General features: G+C 46.8%; 1 protein-coding gene across 1 annotated transcript in view; it reads left to right on the top strand.

Moving 5' to 3' along the window:
- CLIP2 (CAP-Gly domain containing linker protein 2) overlaps positions 1 to 18,105 on the top strand; it is a 70,353-nt gene that overhangs the window by 22,261 nt on the left and 29,987 nt on the right. The window contains 1 exon segment of the mRNA XM_032707614.1: positions 14,131 to 14,669. Within this exon segment, the coding sequence (XP_032563505.1) occupies positions 14,131 to 14,669 (539 nt within the window).

Raw genomic sequence — 18,105 nt, 5'->3', positions numbered from 1 at the left:
GACCCCACGTCGTGGGACCAGAGGCTGCTATTATTTCTAGCAAACACGTGGTTTTGCTGTTTTGCATCTAACCTCGTGGAGCAATCGGTGTTGTCAGCTCCCATCTGAGCTCTGTCCTCAATTAAATCCACGCTCAGGGCTGAATGGATATTCCTGGAGTCGGATTAGTGATCCTGCTGGAAATGCGTCATCGGTGTCGGCGAAGTTTGATCAGGTCTTGCTTTATGTTAATGGGTCTGTGTACACAGCACCCTCAGTTCCCTGGGGAATGGGGGGGCTGAGGTGCCAACGAGAGTGTTTGAAGATCAAATGCCTCTATTACAGTATCAGCAGATTATCTCTCCTTTAGTAGCAGGAGCTCCAGTACCCAGGTAAACACAGGCAGTCAATGTTCGAGGAGTTATCAGGTATCTGAAAGGAAACAAGAGTGTTTTCAAGGGCTGAACAGGGAAAACTGCAAACAAGAGTTGCTGGTTTGCTAATCCAGGCCTGATGCACAACTGGAGTGGAGAGGTGAGGCTGGGAGAGGATCGTGGAGGCTGGAAGTCAGTGCAGGGGTGGGAACTGTGACAGCTGCCAGAGCAGCTCTGCTGAGGGATCTTTGGAGCCTGGGAATGTCCATCCATTGTTGCTGTGGGGTGACTGAAGTGCTCTGTGAGTAGGTCACATACCTCCATATGAATCCACTTGCTGGTGGACAGTGATGCTCTTGTGAGACCCGTGTTTGCCTCTAATCCCCCTGTGTGTCCTACACCAAATGTCTTCTGGCATCCTTGTGGACAAAACGTTTGACTCTTTGCACAGAGCTTGTATTCAGCTCACACATCCCTTTCATGAGCCCCTCTGCTTGCCATCCTACAGTCTGAGAGAAGTTTTGTACCAGGTTTTGTGGAGGTGGTGGTTCCCTCACCCTTTCTGATTCCCCTCCTTAAGAGAGGGAGGACCTTTGGCAGCATCCCCTTCCCGAGAAGTGATTTGATGCATTCCAAGCAATATCAAAGGGTATTGAATCAATCTTGATTTAATCAGCTTTACAGGTGACATCTAGAGACAACTGGGAGTCTGATTTTAATTGTCTTAATCATTAGATGCTCTTAGAAGGATTTGATACAGCTAATCCTTAATGTTCAGCACACTCATTGTGGAACAAGGCACGAGCCCACACCGAAGGCATATGGAGGTCAGACACCCTCCTGGTCCCTCTGTCTGTAGCTCCTCACAGAACAGCAGGGAAAGAAAATCTGCTTCCCACAGATGTTCAGCTTATGGGGGTTGGAATATAATGAGCTGGATCCTATTCAGCTGGGCTGGTGCAAGTGCAGCACCATGGGGGTGGTTGTGGTTACACCCATCGGGGCGAGGAGGCAGCTCCGGGGTGGGATCTGCTCCTGCACGTTCTGCCATCAATGGAGCTAATCCTGCAAGAGCAGATTCATCATTAGAAGCCTGAGCCAGTATTCATTGAAATAAATGGAAAGATTTCCTTTGGCATAGGTGGATTTGGGGTGAGAGTCCACAGGATTACAGTGGTCAGACCGTTGCCACATAGTAATGGATGTAGGTTAGAATTAACCATCACACACTGACCCTGCATGTGAACATCCTCCTTGCAAGCCATCAAAGAGGTGAGTTGGTCTCCAGAAAAGCCTTAAAATGTTTAGAGTACAGATGTTTTTCTCTGTTTATTTTGGATTCAGTAGGATATTTACTTTTTAATGAAGGTGCTAAAATGTAAGTAAATATCCTGTTCCCATAAAATAAATTGATTTTTATGCAGGAGCGAGGTCTGTAAGAAAACACTGTGTATCACAATACTCACTGTAAAATAATAAGAGTTGTCAAAATTGGGCTGTCTGTGTCTTCAGCAGCTCCATTCAGAACACAGTTGATGGTCTCTCTGCTACAAAGTGGGACTGTTTGGCAGTGCTGTTTTCCAGCACAGTAAATGTGTGTCCTGTGTGCTACATCTGGGTTGTGGACGGACCAGAGGGTGCAGCAGGGCACTTCACTCCATGCCTTGTTTGCAGAATTCTTTGTGAGAAAGGAAATGTTTGTGCATGGGGATTTTAAATGGTCCCAGAGGAAGGCAGTGATGAACTTGGCCACAAGTACCTCTTAAAAACCAAACCTACACTAAGAATTGAGGAGTTAATTTGTGTGATCTAGCACACTGTCAGTGCTGTAATTGCAGAGCAGGGTTATGCAGGAGTTAATTCTGCTACAGGAGTAGGAGTGTTCCCAAGCTGCTCCAGGAATTCCTCCCAAGCAGGAGCTGTAAGTCGTTCTCACTTTCTGCAATTATAAGCCTGCCATGTGCATATGAAACCTCTCTGTGAATGCTTCACCACCTCCTGTGAAGCCTGAGGCTGTGAGAAAGGTCAGTATTATCCACGTTTTACACACAAGACAACTTAGAAAAGTAGGTCTTGCCCATGTCATCCTGTGAGTCAGAGGTGAAAGTGGAACAGTTATCCTGGCCAGCAGGTTTTTCTGGCCTTTAGTCCTCCTGGTCCTGGCAGGGGAGCAACAGCTTTCCTCTCTGACACTGCTTCCCCTGGTCCTTTTCACTGGCTGAAGTGCTGTGTCTAAACATTAGTTCCTTTGGAATTTGGCTGAGGCTACAGTCATTGAGCGTATAGGGCAAGTGTCTCAGTCCTGCACATGCTTGTCTTATTTCACACTTAAACCTGGACAGTTGTTTAGGATTCACGTCCCTGAAGATGACAGGAGCCTTTTGTATTGCTGTATAATTTATTTCACGGAAATACTTACTGCAGAGTGTTATATTTGGAGGTATTTCCTCAAAAAAACCGCCCAGAAATTAGAAGGCATCGATGTTGATAAAACTGATGTTGATAAAATCTTGACCCCTAAAAAGGGCTTGGGGGCATCATCCTCAGTGATCAACTGCTGTCCTGGCTGGGTGTGTTCAGAGGATAAAAGCATAAAACTGGTCATCTCTTAAAGTGCTGGAAAGGTGGCAGGAGAGAGAGGGATGGTCCACGTGTGAGCCCTTCACACCAGTAAGGGGTACTGGGATGGGAACATACTGTGTGCTCAGGGGTAGTCAGGGTGCCTGGTGGGACCCTGTGCTGAGACTTCAGTGCAGCTCAACCAGTTAGTTCCCACAGCTTTGTCTGTGATCTCTCACTTCACATCATGGATTTCCCACCCTTCACTGCTGCTCACTTCACCTACCACCACTCCTGGAATGGTGTAACATGGCATTTCTGGGGATCACTGAGACTTGGAGCTGTTGGGTTTGAGAACACTTGCCATGGGGTTCTATGTTTGTATCACAGCTCATATTTTTTAGGGTCAGATCTGGATCATGGTTGTGTTTTTCTCAGAAAAAGATTAGGCATTTGCTGCAAATAGGTGACTTGGCTTTTCTGAAAATGGTGCATGTTCAAGCTCATTGCCTTTTGAATTGGATACTTAGCTGTTTAAGCCAGATATTTAAAATAAAGTAGATGACTCAGTGTTAATCTGCTCTCAAATATCCTTTTTATTAGATTAGGCAAAACAAAACCAGCCCAACAAACTCTGCATTCTGCCTAGCGTGGGGCTGTGTACAATCAGTCCATTGTGTGCTGTATAGCCTGCTCTGTGCCTGGATGTATGGCTGCAGGAATAAATGGCTGATGGAGTGATGAATCAAACTGTGTTCAGCACAGTGCAGCCCCAGGGTTGTGCACAAGTTTGCTTGGCAATTATGAGATGTTGGTCTTTACCTCTCCTACAGTTCCCCAGGGATCCTGGGGTGCTGCAGATGGCTCCAGGAGTGTCCCTTTCTCAGGCAAGCTGGGTGGATGACTCAAAGGGATGGTGTAACTGTATTGATGTCGTGTTTCTACTGAGGAGGGGGAAAAAAATACGTACAAGGGAGAAAGCCTGGTGCTTGTCTGTGTGCTGGTACCATCCCAGTGGTTCAAACTGCTGTCTCCCAGGGTGGTTGGATGCCCTGAAAACCAGCCACTCAGCCTGCAGATAAGGTGCTGACCAAGCATCCTCCTTCATTTTTAAACATCAGGTGTTAAATTTTTGTACCTTTCCTCTTAAGTACAGCTGCAGGCAGAAGGAAATACATGAGGACATGGGAAAACACTTTTCACAGCTACAGCAGAGAGCTCTTGCAAAGAGCAATTGCTGTGGAGATTATCCCAATTCCTGCCAGAGGGAAGCAGAGCAAAGTAATATCAGAAACTCAGAGAAAAGCTTGTGGTTGTGCCTCGGAAATGTTTCTGTGATTCATCAGGTAGAAATGAGAAGTGGTCATCAGTCAAGAGAGAAAGAGGAGGGAAGATCTCACTGCTGTGGTCTGTTGCTATGTCTGGCCCTTCACACAGGGAAGATTCTCAGGTGCCAGCAGGGCAATCTCTGCCTGAGCTTGCAGCTTCCAGTTGCACAAATATACCCCTGGCTTGACCTGAAGGATGCTTTAAGTCTGAGCTGCGGACATGTGGGTCTCTGAAGTGCTCACAGTGCAGCAGGAGCACAGGTATGAGTGGCACAGCTCATCACCTGTCACAGCAGGTAAAATACTGCACTGAGCTGATCTGACTTGAGTGGGGTAGCCAGATCACTGAGCACTGTGAGGATGTGTGAGAGGGTTAAAATGTGTGTTCCATAGCTGGAGTAAGCACTGTGCCCACAGGCAGTCCGTGCCAAAGTCTGAGTTGAGCTGGGTTCTCTCCTGGTCATTTAATCTTCCTTTCCCATGCATTGCTAGAGGTACTACCACTCTGCTTGTGCATGGCTGCTCAGGTCATGTCCTGTGGGTAAATACACTGAGTTATGCACACACAGCATCACATTCCCTATACAGGGAGCTGCTGATCCCCTGGTCTGGCTCCATTCTGATCAGAAAGCAATAATTACTCTCTGGACCAGGCTGGCCTCTTTTTTGGTATCTTCTCTTCTACATTTTATTAGGAGGGAGCTAATGCCATCATTTTGGAGTGAATAAGTCAGTGGCCTTTCTGTGTGCACCTGCTTGAGCAATGTACTGCTTGGCTGCTCATCTCTTCCTGTCAGTGCCACAGCTGGTTAGCAATGGCACCAGAGTCCATCCAAGTGGGTTTTATGTGGGAATGATGCCCAAGCAAAATTCCTACACTTAAAAAGGCTGTGAAATATCAAAACCCTGCTGCTTGATTGTTGTGGTTTTTCTTTTTCTGGTGGTGAGAGAGCACTGTGCTTTGCTTGGCTGCTCCTTGTAGTGTTTGGTGCTCAAGATAAATCTCTCCAGTTCAGGAGGTGTCCCAAGACTGCTCCTCTCTCCGTTCTAGTGCTCTGCCTGGGAAATCGTTTATAAATGTCTCATTAAAGACCTGTGTCTGCCTCCTTTTCTCTCTTTTTTTTTTTTGTCATCGGATCAGCTCACTGAGAGCAGCTGTCCTCACTTCCCTCATAACAGCCCTGAAACCACACTTGTGCCTTAGATTCCCACAGCCCGAGGAGCCGCGCGCAGCTGTGCACGTGTGTGCGGGCACGGCGGGCTTAGGCTGAGCTCCCTCCCGAGCTTCTCCCTGCTTCTCTGGAAAGAAAAGACTCCAAGAAGCCAACCTTGTGCTAGATTCATAGAGAACTGAACATATGGTGTGACTGCAGCTCCGGGGACGCGTGTGAGTGCTGGTGGTTCGGGGGAGTTGTGCGGCACGGTGCGTGGCTCGGGCTGCTGGAAGGAAGCTCACTGTGCCAGGTAGGAGCCTCCCCTGTAAGTATTTCTCTCCCAGTTGGTGTTCTTGCTCTCAGGGCTGTCTCATGGGCTACCCCAGGCTGCTTTCTAATGCTCCTTTTAGTCTTGTAGTGGTCACACCAGCCTGGGCGAGGTTAACCCAGTTTGGATGTGGGGCTGGTGGGACAGGACTTAGTCAATCTTTACAGCTAAAGGCTTGTTTAGCTAGAAAATATAGTTTTCCATTCAGAACAAGCTATGGTGAATAAAGTGAGTAATGTTTCCACGTGGAATATTCTCTAGCTGAAGTGATTTTATCACTTATTTAAGGAAGAATGAAGCCTATGTTATTTTGTAACACACCCTGGGTTACTTTAACATAGTGGAACAAGACTTAGTGAATCTTTACATGGCTTGTTTGAATGGAAAACTATATTTTCTAGTTAGAATAAGCTGTGGTGAGTAAAGTGAGTAATGCTTCCAAGTGGAATATTCTCTATTGGAAGTGATTTTATTACTTATTTAAGGAAGAATGAAGCCTGTACTATTTTGTAATACAAGCCGGGTTACTTTAACATAGTAACCCAGGGTTTATTAACTCTAGTTTTTCAAATGTGTCTGTAAGTGATTTCTAAAGAGGGGGGTTGGCACAAGCTGGGGAAGGAGACAAGGGTGCTCCATTCTTTTTGTTAAACCTGCAACACCCTTAAAATTGTGGGGTTTTTCTTTTCATTATATTCTGAGAAAACAGGGGGCTGCTCCAGAGGTGATAGATGAGCCCTATTTTAAGACTAAAAAAATGTTAAATAGTGTATTGAAGCATGAATGTTGAATCAATATACTTACAGTTTTAAAAATAATAATTATATAAAAATTAAGACTGTAATCTTGAGATGAATAGATCCATCCATATGCTGCAAGTTAATTTTCCCTCAGTGAAAGAAACCTTGTGCATTTTCTACTAGTCACTCGCCTCCCTTGTGCCCTGTGCTGCCAAAACCAATCTGCTTTGCATATCTCATTGAACACCATTGTGTATTTGAAAAAAAAAAACTTCAAATCCTCACACCTAAATACATAGCTTTGCTGTTTGTTTCTTTTCAGAATTACACTGGATCTGATCTAGCTGGTAAACCCCTGGGTCCTCCACCCCTCCCATCTCCAGTGGGCACCGGGAATGTGCATCTCGCCTGTGGCAGAGCAGATTTTGTACCAGTCAGCCTCTTGAATGAGACCTTTATAAGAAAGCCTTTGTCTGGGACGTCTGTCTGAGGTTCAGTGCTTTTCCCAGCTGCCCCTCTGAAGGCAAATATGTGCCTCAGTGGGCACCTCCTTGCGTTCAGCGCGAGGCAGCTTTGCAGTGGTTCTCGCTGGATTTTGATCGCTCGGTCGTAATTCTCGTTCACTTTCTTACTGTCTCCTCCTCCTCCTTGTCACAGGTGTCTTTCTGATTGTCTCCTCCCTTCAAAGGAGCTAAAGCCAGTGATGCTGGAGTTGTATCACATCTTAATATCCACACCGTGGGGGCTGTTCCAGGGAAACTGCAGGGGCAGTAGATTTCCAGGGGGCCAGATGCAGAGCTCGCCTCTGTGCCAGATTACAGCCCCAGCTTTTCAGCTTTGAACTTGCAGAGCTTTCAGTCGTTGTTTCCAAGTCAGCCATAAATCTCTGGGGCTCCTTCCTCCCCCAGTGTGCTGCCAGGCAGTCAGCTATCGCCTGCAAAGCATCGCTTTCTCTCACGGGCACCTCTTCCCTCTCTGTTTTCGCTTGAAAGGGCCGTGATAAATCTTGCAGAAAACAGCTGCTTCGTTGCTATGCTCGATCATTTGGATTTGGGTATGGCAGAGTGGGCTGGCTTTCACTTGATTGCCAACAGCGTCATGTCTGTGTAATCCAAGCTGCTTAGAGAAGTTCCAATCCCTGTGTGGGAGCCTAGAAATTCCATGTGGTGAGGCCTCACCATCCCAGAGCGCCGTGGAGGCAGCAGGTACCAGCCCTTCTCCCGTGGGAGGCCCTGTCCCCACCTGTGTGGCTGCTTCTGACTCTGCCAAGGGAAGAATCCCTGTCTCCCTGGGCAGGTGGCAGCTCCTGGAGCTGCAGCAGGTTGTGCCTTCTCTCTTGCCTGGTTAGACCAGCTGCTGTAGGTCGTAGGGACTGAGGCTTGAGTCTGACAGCAGATGTTCTGGACTGTCCTCCCTTACCTTCTCTGAGGAGAAGCTCTGATCAACTCTGTTCTCCATCAGTGAATTTCTGTAGTATTATGCTTGGAGATGAGATGGCTCTCTATAAACAGACCCAGGTAAGTTTATAGTAATTGCAGTGTAAAGCAGTAGGTAAAAACCACTGCACCAGGAGCTAATAAGGGCAACACCCTGTTGTCTTACACCTTCAACCTGCAGAAAGGACTGTGGTGATCTGTTGGACTGGAAAGTATCATCCACCACTCTGAGCACAGGCTGCAGCCTGAGTAGGGGCAGTGTCTGATTGTCATCCCCACCTTGCCTGAGCACTGAACCAAGCAGTGAACCAGGCTACCCCAGTGCCTCTGAGGCTCTTACCTAATCCCTGTGGCAGGAAAACCAGGCATTATTCCTTTTAGCTGGCACCCCTGTGGCCAGCAGTGGGGTTTTCCAGCTGACAAAATCCATCTTGGCTTCAAATGGGCATTACAGTCCCCTGGTCACGGGACTGTCCTGAAGCCCTGCCCGGGCTGGGAGGGGCAGAGCTGGTACCAAAAGCCTTTTGACTGCTTTGGTTGCAGGGCTGCACTTTGAGATGCTCACAAACTGCATGGGTGGCTGTCCTGTCACAGGTTAGTGGCATCTACAGCACGGGCCAGTGACATGAGGGTGAAATGTCTTCAGGTCTTGTGACAGTGACACTTCTGCCAGGCTGGTGCAGCTTTTCTTGCTGGTTAGTGGACGAGAAGGTTATTGATTGCCATGGAGAGGGAATGCAGCCGGGGAGTGGATGGGCAGCTCTGTGCTGCATGTCAGGCTGTCTTGTGATGTGGTGGGGGTTTGAGGGCAAAAACCTCTGAAAATTAAAATAGAAAAGACCTCTCCTATGGGCAATGTAAAGCCCTTTGGTAAATATCATCTGTGTTCTCATTTCTCCCTCCCTTCCTGGCATGAGATGCTACTCTGGTATATGTCTTTTTTCTTTTTTTTTCCCCACCTCCCCCCCTCTTTCTTTTAAATCTAATGTGCCTCCATTTTATCAATTAACTGCCTGTCTCCTGATTCCCATGGCAACCCAACAGGCTGTTGCATTTGTGAGTCCTTTGGCAGTTGGGGTGCCTGGCATGTGTCTCGGGAGCAGTAAGACTACAAAAGAGTTCTGCAGGGAGTAGGAAATACACGGGCAGCGCTCACTGTGCGCTGCTTCTCATGCTAAACTGTTCCTCTCTTCCTCTCCCTCCTCCACTTTAGAAACAAGTTTCCTTTCCCCTTTGTTTCAATTGCCTGGTGATAAGAAATGAGCAACTGGAGTGCTGTGGGAGGTCGAAAGATGTGGAGGGAGTAAGGGGATGTATGGGTTCAGTGAACGTGGATGGCACTTAAACGTAGCATGAGGCTGAATGTCTTGTTGGGGATCCTGCAGAGAAGGTTATTCCTGCTGATCCTCCTGCTTCAACTTCCAGAGCTTTCTTGAAGGGGGTTTTCTTGCTTCTATACTGTACAAAGCTTCTGCTCAGCCCTTCCCACAGCAGACATTTCCAAGAGCTGGAGGAGTCCGTGCTCTGCTTGCAGAAGTCCTTGTTCTTCCACGGATTTTAGACACATGGCTTTCATTGATACAGTAACAAGACCCATGTGAACAGGCTGAAACTTCAGTTAAACCTTTAACCTCTCCAGCTCTTGGCTGATTATAGTTTGGCTCCTGGTGTATTGGTGCCCTGTCAGTGTGGGGTACCCTGTCACTCTGGGCCCCTAAAACTATGGGATGAGTTTGCAGAACAGGCCCTAAGCACCAGGTCTGCCACAGTGGTGGTTAATGCATCATATGTGGGCTTTGTGAAAACCAAAGGGAAAATAATAGAGACTGGAGCTGGATAAGATGTGCATTTAGTGGATCCTGTGTGCGACTTTGATTTACAAGTTGTTGTTCAGCCCTGAACGCTGTGACCTACAGGAAAACCATTTACACTGAAAAGAATGAGCTGGCTAATGAACACAATAGGGTTGTAAAGCTGAAAAGTCCAAGTGGAAGAGATCCTGCTCATTGCCTGTTGTGTCTCGGAGCCTGGTTCCAGCAAGAGGGGGAGGCAGGAGCTGCTGTCACAGTCCTGGGTAGCAAGTGAGGTCTGTGCTGGGCTGAGCAGCACAGGGACATCCTCCTGGACCAAGCAGGAAGAGCTTTCCCCATCGCTGGCTTCCAGGTGAGCTGCTGAGTTAGATGCCTGATAGTGACATTCAGAGAGTTCCTGTGGCTTCTTGATCAGCATCACCAGGTAATGGCAGGGTTGGAGTAGAAACTACTCTGTTTATGTTTTGTTGGGTGTGTTTCTCTAGTGTAACTCTTCTCAGTTTCATACCTTAGATCTGGACCCTTGCTTTGCTGTTAGTGAGTTTCTTGGAACTTGCTGGTGTTTATCTGGGGAGTCCAACTAGAACAAGATGATTTTTCATTTCCAGAAACGGCAAATCCAAGTGACACAGGCACAGACCAGCTCCCTAGGTGCCTACAAACTGGAAAAGCTCAGGAATCCTGGGTGGCAATCCTCTTGGGTGGCTTTCCCCTAAGCAAAAGAGGTGCTTTGAGAGTGGGTCTCTCCAGATGTCAGGTCTGTCAGAGCAGTGCCATTGATGTCTGTTTTGGGCTATCCTAAAATAACCATGGGATTGAAGACAGGTTATTCATTGCTTCCTTTTTCCTTCTGAAAGGCTGGTGACCAGGTATGCACTGAAGAGGATCAGAATTTAGTCTACTTGGACCATTCTGGATGCTGTCTGGCCATCTAGATAATGGGTCCATCAGACCTAAAGCCATGAAGAATGAGTTGAGCCTGATCATGGTGTCTCTTGGCTTCTCTGAAAAGCTGGTGCACAGAAGCCCATTAACTGCTCTGTGGTTATTCCATATGTGGGCAGTGAAGGTCATGTAAAGCACCAAGTTTCTACTAGATGGCCATAATAAAGAAGGTGAACCTTCAGGCAGTTCCTCACTTACATTTGTATTTTTGAATAATTCACCTCATACTCAGGAATAACGATGCTTCTACCTGCACTGCTCAGGAGCCTGGAATGGGATTGTTTCCCTGAGGAGTTGTAATTACTGTAGTTCAGCAGCCCTGCCTGTCAGACAGGCACCTAAAATGAACAGTGTGTATAAAGTTTCACTAAAATCTTGGCTTTTTTGGGGGAACACAACGTTGCACCAGGAATCAAATGAACTGTTCTTTTTTTTTTTTTTTCTGGTGTGAGTCAGTTTTGAGGGTGTTTTCTCTTGCAGTGAAACACGGTGAGTCTGGATGTGGTTTTAAATCCTGTTGTGGTGTTTGTTCAGCCTTGGGCAGCCTTCCTGCCTTTCTTTGCTTGGGCTTTGCTGCTGAAGGGTTTGCTTATCCCAGCCACGTTGCAGAGGTGTTTGTAGGAGTTAATGTGACCTGTATCTTGATCGTTAGCCAAACCCTGTAATAAAGAACTGCCAGTGTGCCAAAAGTCAGGCTCCAGTAAGACTAGAAAAACAGCTTTCATCTTTTGTGAATATGGATGCAGAGCCCCCCAAAATTTCATGTGATTACAGTTCCCTGTACTACAGTAGGTTGAATTTGGCTGTCTTTGGCATGGTGTGTCACATGTCAGTGCCATGACATCTGCATGTTGAGCATCTGCTGTTGAGCATGAAAACAGGCTGTAAGTTGTGTTTCTGATTTAATTTATTCTTATACCCATGATAGGAGAGACATACTTGTCACAGATTTTTTTTTTTTTTTTGGCAGTAAACCTCTGTAGCCATCCGTAGTTATTAGAGTCTTTTTAAAATATGACTTGCTGGTTCATAATCTGACTGCTTTATTCTCTTGTGCTATTAAGCATTGAAATGACAAAGGTGGCTTTATTTTCTGCTTATGGAGCCCTGATTCCTTCCCACTCCTTTATATTTGATGTCTTCTGTAAAGACAGAAAGCTCTAAGCATCCTTATAGCCTTTGGTTTTCATTTCTTAAGGTGAAGCTGTTTCTTGGATGTAATGCTGTCCCTCTGATGGAGCTCATCTTGGCATACTGTCTTTTATGACACTGAGATAAGCTGGAATGTCAGACATTTGCCCCCTCAAAAAAAAGTTAATGAAGAACACAAGAGGTGGAGGAAAACTTTCAGAGCAGGACCCAAGGGAGAAGGCTTCTCCCAGGGAGCTGGCTGAGCTCCACTGGGAGCACCACAGTCCTTGTTGCCACCAACCTTTTCAGTTGGGAACAGTATTTATATTACTGCCCTTCCTGTGCCCATCATGGGTCTCTTGGACATTCCCCATGTGCAGTGCTGTGCATGCCCCCCTTGGCTGATCTTCTCAAGAGTTGTTCCAGCCTCAGCCCACCAAGCCCAGAGAGCAGGTTGGAGGAGAATCCTGTTGGTGCAGGGAGTTTGTACAGTCATGCCTTATCTACTGCTCTCTCCTTGTTCAGATAAGGTTTAGACCAGGCAGAAGTCCTGCTGACTTCCAGGAGCCACAGACTGCTGCAGTTATGCCATAGAAATTGTCAAGTGTTGAATCTGGAGTCTAATGTGAACTAAAGTGTCAATATTCATCTCTCTTAACTCTTAATCTGTTTTAGCAGAAACCAAGTTCTTAAACTATTTGCTGAAGTCCTGGTGCTCTTTTCTTTCTTCTGGCGTTAGACCTTTTGCAGAGCTTTGAAGTATCTTGCTTTGAGAGCTTTTTTGTTTTTCAGGCTTTCTAGGAGCTGAGCCTGATCTGTCAAGCCCATTACTTGTGAAAGAGCTGTTGAAGTGTTGTGGACTGAGCCACAGTGATGGCTGAGGCTGAACAAGTTTCACAGTTCATTTCACATAAGCACTCAAGTTTGCCTCATCTCTGCAGCTGCTTTGGGTGTCCTCTGTCAGCCTTCTCTGGTAGCAAAAACTCCTTCCTGGGTGTGCTTTAGGCATTTCTGGTTGGTGGCACCCAGAAATTTCAGCTTAAAGTTTTGCTGAAGAGTCCAGGTAGCTTTTATGGTGCAAGTCTCCTGCACAACACTCCCTACACCAGCTGTGTGGGACCTCAGTGCTACTGAGAGCTGAGGATGACTGAAGGTCTGTGGTGTATGACTTGCTGGATCTTATTTTGCAAGCTTATTTCCTCAATGTGTGGTTTCTTTTGGGGCTTTACTTAACCTCCCCTTTTTTTTAATGAAGTCCACATGTCCTTTGTCATTTGTTCCCCTGGGGCCCAAAGTTTGTGATAAGAGAGTTTGGCACTGAGGTCAGCAAGAGTTGAGTCACTGCTTCTTGTTTGCTCCAGTTGACTCTGTTCCCATTCAGACACCAGTCATGTACTTAAGGGTCTCCTTGTGTATTATGGAGAATTTGGCCAATCAAGGGTGTGCTGGAGAGTGTGAACAGGACAGTGAATTCCAGCATCCTTGCAGTTTTCCTTCTTCCAGGCAGCAGAGCATTGCTGGAGGGCTGATGCTGCAATAAGAGTGCTCTTTATTGCTGGTTTTATGGAGTTCAGTGTCCAATCTATGGCCCTGGAAGGCCGTGCATGAAGGTTTGTGGATGCTCCCTGTTTAGGGAGATGCTGTTTATATCGAACATACCCCAGGTGTCTGCTCACTGCTGGGTTTGCTCCAGCAAAGGGCACAGCAGCAGCTGGGGAAAGCAAGGAATTTGTGAAGGCAGCTCTGTGGTCCCACAGGAGCCATTAGTGCCCTCGGTGGGACTCTCAGTGCTTCCTGGATCCACACACAGGGAGTTCTCATAGCGCCAGGTACTAAAACATCGGTGCCTCACTCTCATTTTTATTTTCTTCTTTTATATTTTTTTTATTTATTTTTTTTGGATAAAAAGATGACTCTGGAATTATTTTTCAAAGCAGCAGTTCCTTGGGCTCCTTTTAATCCATAAGCACTTACCCACCACTCCTGTGCTTTCGAGCTTATTATTTACACTAATTGCTGCCCCGCAAAATTCCCTCTGGGGCTGTGACCAAGCTGGGGTAGGTGGGCATTGTAAAGGAGGGTGAAGACATGAGGTTGTTTCTCTGTGTTCTGTGTGAAACCTGCAGAAACTGGGCAGCAGATGGAGGTTTCTGTGCAGTTTTGCTTTCCTGCCAAGGAAGATGTGTGAGTAACGGGGTCGCTCGGGCTTAACCTTCACCGGGTGTAAACCTGCAACCGAAGTTGTTGTCCCAGATGTTTCCTTTTTGTAATTGACCTTTCCTGGTGTTTTGGCTGCCTTCTAGGATTCCTCCTCGTACCAAAACCTCTTTTCCCTTGATTCACAGGCTCACCTTTGCACAAGCAGGGTCCCGCCTCCACCGCCAGCACCGAGAAGTCGGGTTCGAAGGTCGCCGAGGTGGGCGATGATTTCCTGGGTGACTTCGTGGTGGGCGAACGCGTCTGGGTGAACGGAGTGAAGCCAGGAGTGATCCAGTATCTTGGGGAGACGCAGTTTGCTCCGGGCCAGTGGGCAGGGGTTGTTCTGGATGACCCGGTGGGTAAGAATGACGGCTCCGTCGGGGGGGTGCGGTACTTCGAGTGCCAGCCGCTGCAGGGGATTTTTACGCGACCGTCCAAGCTGACGCGGCAGCCGGTGGCCGAGGGCTCGGGCAGCGACGCCCCCTCCGTGGACTCCCTGACGGCTCAGAACTTGTCCCTGCACTCAGGGACGGCCACACCGCCTCTCTCCACTCGCGTCATCCCGCTGCGGGAGAGTGTCCTGAACAGCGCCATGAAGACGGGCAACGAGTCCGGATCCAACCTCTCGGACAGCGGGTCTGTGAAAAAGGGGGAGAAGGACTTACGGCTTGGAGATCGTGTGCTGGTGAGTTGATCGTGGGGGTTCCCCCTTTGACAAGGATTTGTTCCCTCCCTGAGCGTTCCTGGTCGGGTTCAGGATGACACAAAAGTCGGACGCGGTTGGTGGTGAGGTGTGGGATGGAGCGTGGTCTTGGGAGATGCCTGGGCCAAGCAGGCATCAAACTTCTGCGTTCACTTTTATTTGGGATGCTGCATCTTCTGGATTTGTCTTCCTTTCACATTGGTGCAAGAGAATTTGCTCCAGAGCACCTCTTGTACTGAAGTCCTGAGCAGTGAAACGAGGTCAGAGAGCAACTGAAACGAGAGAGAAATGGAAAAATCATTCATTATTATGTCCTAATCCAGTGATACTCCATAATGGTCTGTATTATTGGGGCTTTTGAGGAATTTGCAGCAATGTCTTGTTGCTGTACATACTCAGCAAGGATTTGCAAGAATCTCTGCTTTGGTAGTTCAGTTCTTATATGTCAGATGTGACACTAACTCCTTTCCTGTGCAGAAGTGAACTTGCAATCACTTTTACAAAAGGGAGGACTGCGGGAGAGATCACTGGGTGGGTTCTCACACCTGGTTTCTGTTATTTTCATTATCTCAAATAGAGTACCTGATGACTTTAAGCCAAAATGCCACACTTGCACTAGGAATGGCTTACTGGAAGCTTGCCAGCAAGCTTGTCACCAGTTGTGTCCTAGCAAAGGAGCAGTGCTTTTGTGGAGATGGAAAAGGAAGATATCAAAGCCAGGAAGACTGAGTTCTGTGCTGCAGCTCTGAAAGAGAGTTTAGTTTCGTTAGTGTGTAGATGCATATTGTGATATCAAATACTGGAAGAGCCAAGCATTTGAGCACAGATCTGTTGTGATTGTATCCCCAGTAACATCCCTGGATCTAAAAGCTGAGGGTGACTGACCAGCAGCGATGACAGGTTGCAGAGGGTGAGTCTTTGCACATCCTGGGTAATCTGGCTCCCATTTAAAGTTATCTACACAGTGTTTCCTTTTTTGGCCACCTGGTTCCAATACCAGCAGTGGTAGTGGGAGAGTGTAGACAGACTGGACATCTGTTTAATGACAGGGGTTTGGTAGGACTGGCTCCACAGCCAGTGTAAATCAGGAGTGTGTGCAGGGACTGTCAGAGCCAGTCTCAAATGTCCTTTTGGGACAACTGCTGGGTTGTCCAATAGTTTTCATTTTAGTGGGAAATAAAGTATAAACAATTTAAAGTTGGTTATTTTCAGAGGAAGGAAAGGGAAGATTGGTTCGGCTTGTGCCCACTGGTTGATGGTTAGTAAACCTACTGTGAACATGTAGGTTTGTAGAGATGAGAGTTTTACTTTCTCAGATTTTCCCCAAAATGTGCATTGCATTCTGTGTCACAGCAGGAGCTGACGTATCCTCAAGGGTCTGTCTGCTTGCTTACTTCATCAGTCTGCCTCTCTTCTCTCCCCATCCCTGGTGGGAGCAAAGCTGCTGCTTTCCCTGCTGCCCCAGGGCAGGGGTGGGCAGGGAAATGTGGCACCACTGTTCTCTGTTTAAGCAAGCACTGGTGGTTCATGTTGGTGTGTTAAAGCAGCCACACGTGGGGAAAAATGACCCTGGGGATCTGTCTTCCTTTGATCAGTTTGCTTGCTTCCATTTTCTCCTTTACCTGTTGCAGGGAGTGGGGGGAGTGCTCAGGTGAGAACTTAAGATTTTAGTAGCAGCAGTCATAGAAGGTAAACTACAGAATATAAAATCTGTGGTAAACCTGGCTCTGTTCTTTCTGAACCAACCAGGCAATGGAATAACCTTCTCCAGACTTGTTTGACCCCTCTCTTCTCCTGTCCATAAGCTCACCAAGACAGGATCTGTCCACTGAACACTCTGCTCACTTCAGTGGGGCCCACACAGATTGAGATTTTGGCATAGCCAGGCAATACAGCCTGTTGGCATCTCTCCCTTTGGCTTCTGTTCAGTTGTGTTTTGGGGGTGATTTTTGTTTTCTGTTTGTTTTTTAATGAAGGTGCATCCTTCAAAATCCCTTCCTCCCTGCTAATTTATCCCCCCTCCAATGTTATTAGATAAAGTTTGTGCTATGATTTGTTAGTGTGATAAATAGCTCCAAAAAGAGTGAGTCTGGAATGAGCTCAGCCTTTCACTGGCTCTAGCAGGAATGCTCAGCTTACAGCAACATCAGGAATTGTTTGCACACAGTCATGGAGATCCAGGAAAAGAACAGATAACAAGAAGAAATAATTTGCTGTTATGCTTCATTCACATGTGCTTGGCTTGGCAGCTGGCTTTTTTTTTTTTTTTTTTTTAGTAATGGAGATGTCAGTTAATCATGTTTGGTGTTTGAATACATAAACAATAATTCTGAATTAACCCAAGTTGCCTCAAATTCCCCGAGCAAATCTTTGCTCTTGTTCTCTAGGGATTGGTACAGTTTTAGTTGTCTTTATTACTCTTAGTCTTTGCTTTTCTGAAAGACTGTCTTTGTATTTGAGGGGTGGCTTTTAGGCAGATGGGATCCACCAGAGGCTTTTCAAGTGAGGCAGGACACGTGTTTTCAGTGATTGCTCAGGGGATGGAGCACAAGGTTGCAGAGGACCCTTCCAGGTCTGCCAGATGGACACCTGGCTCTCTGCAGTCTGGTCATTTCCTGATGGTGCCTTTCTTTAACTTCATTAAAGTCTATTATAGCTTGAAGACATTTTTGCTTTTCAGTGACTTTGTTCCAAGGCCCTTTCTGCCTCTCCAGCAGTTGCAAAATGTGACTTTTAGCTTTCCTTTAGAAGAGTTAGATAATACTTGCCTTTGGCACTCTAACTCAGACTTTTTCCTGGAGATGTAAAAATTGCATTAAAGAGATGACAACCCCACCCTAATATTGTAGAACTCATCTCCTGAAGTCTGACAAATGAATGTGGAACAATTAACCTTTGCTTTAGTGAGAATGAAGCTTCCCAAATAGTGTTAATTGCTGAAGTTCTGTTAAAGTGAGGCTGATTTTTTTGCCTTTCTGCAGGGGAAGAAGGGATGGAAACAGAGGAATGGAGCAGTTGAGCATTTTCTGCCTGGGAGGAATTTCTGCTGTTGTTTTTTTTTCCTGAGAAAATTCTTTGGATGGGGGGGGCTTTGTCAGTAGCTGAACTCATTCCACCCTAGATGTGGTTGCATTCTGAAGAAGGTTGGTAAGGTTGGTAAGAAGGTGGCTGTATTCTATATGTCAGTCTAAATAAAAAATAATTAAAACAAAACATCCTCTTAATAGAGGTATTCTGCCCTTCAGCCATCCTTCTGTCTCCTAATTAGGATTGTGCTCTTCAGTACAAAAATGTAGTAATAAACAAGGCTGTTTAAGGGCCAGGATAAACTAATTGTGTCCTTTCTTCAGCATCCCCCCTGCACACTCCTGTCCCAGCCCTGCTTGGCCAGCCCAGAGCTGCAGAAAGCCTTTACCCA

The sequence above is a fragment of the Chiroxiphia lanceolata genome, chromosome 20, assembly GCF_009829145.1.
Source record: "Chiroxiphia lanceolata isolate bChiLan1 chromosome 20, bChiLan1.pri, whole genome shotgun sequence".
NCBI classification, from domain to species: Eukaryota; Metazoa; Chordata; class Aves; order Passeriformes; family Pipridae; genus Chiroxiphia; species Chiroxiphia lanceolata.
This window is presented reverse-complemented; position numbering and strand designations above follow the sequence as displayed.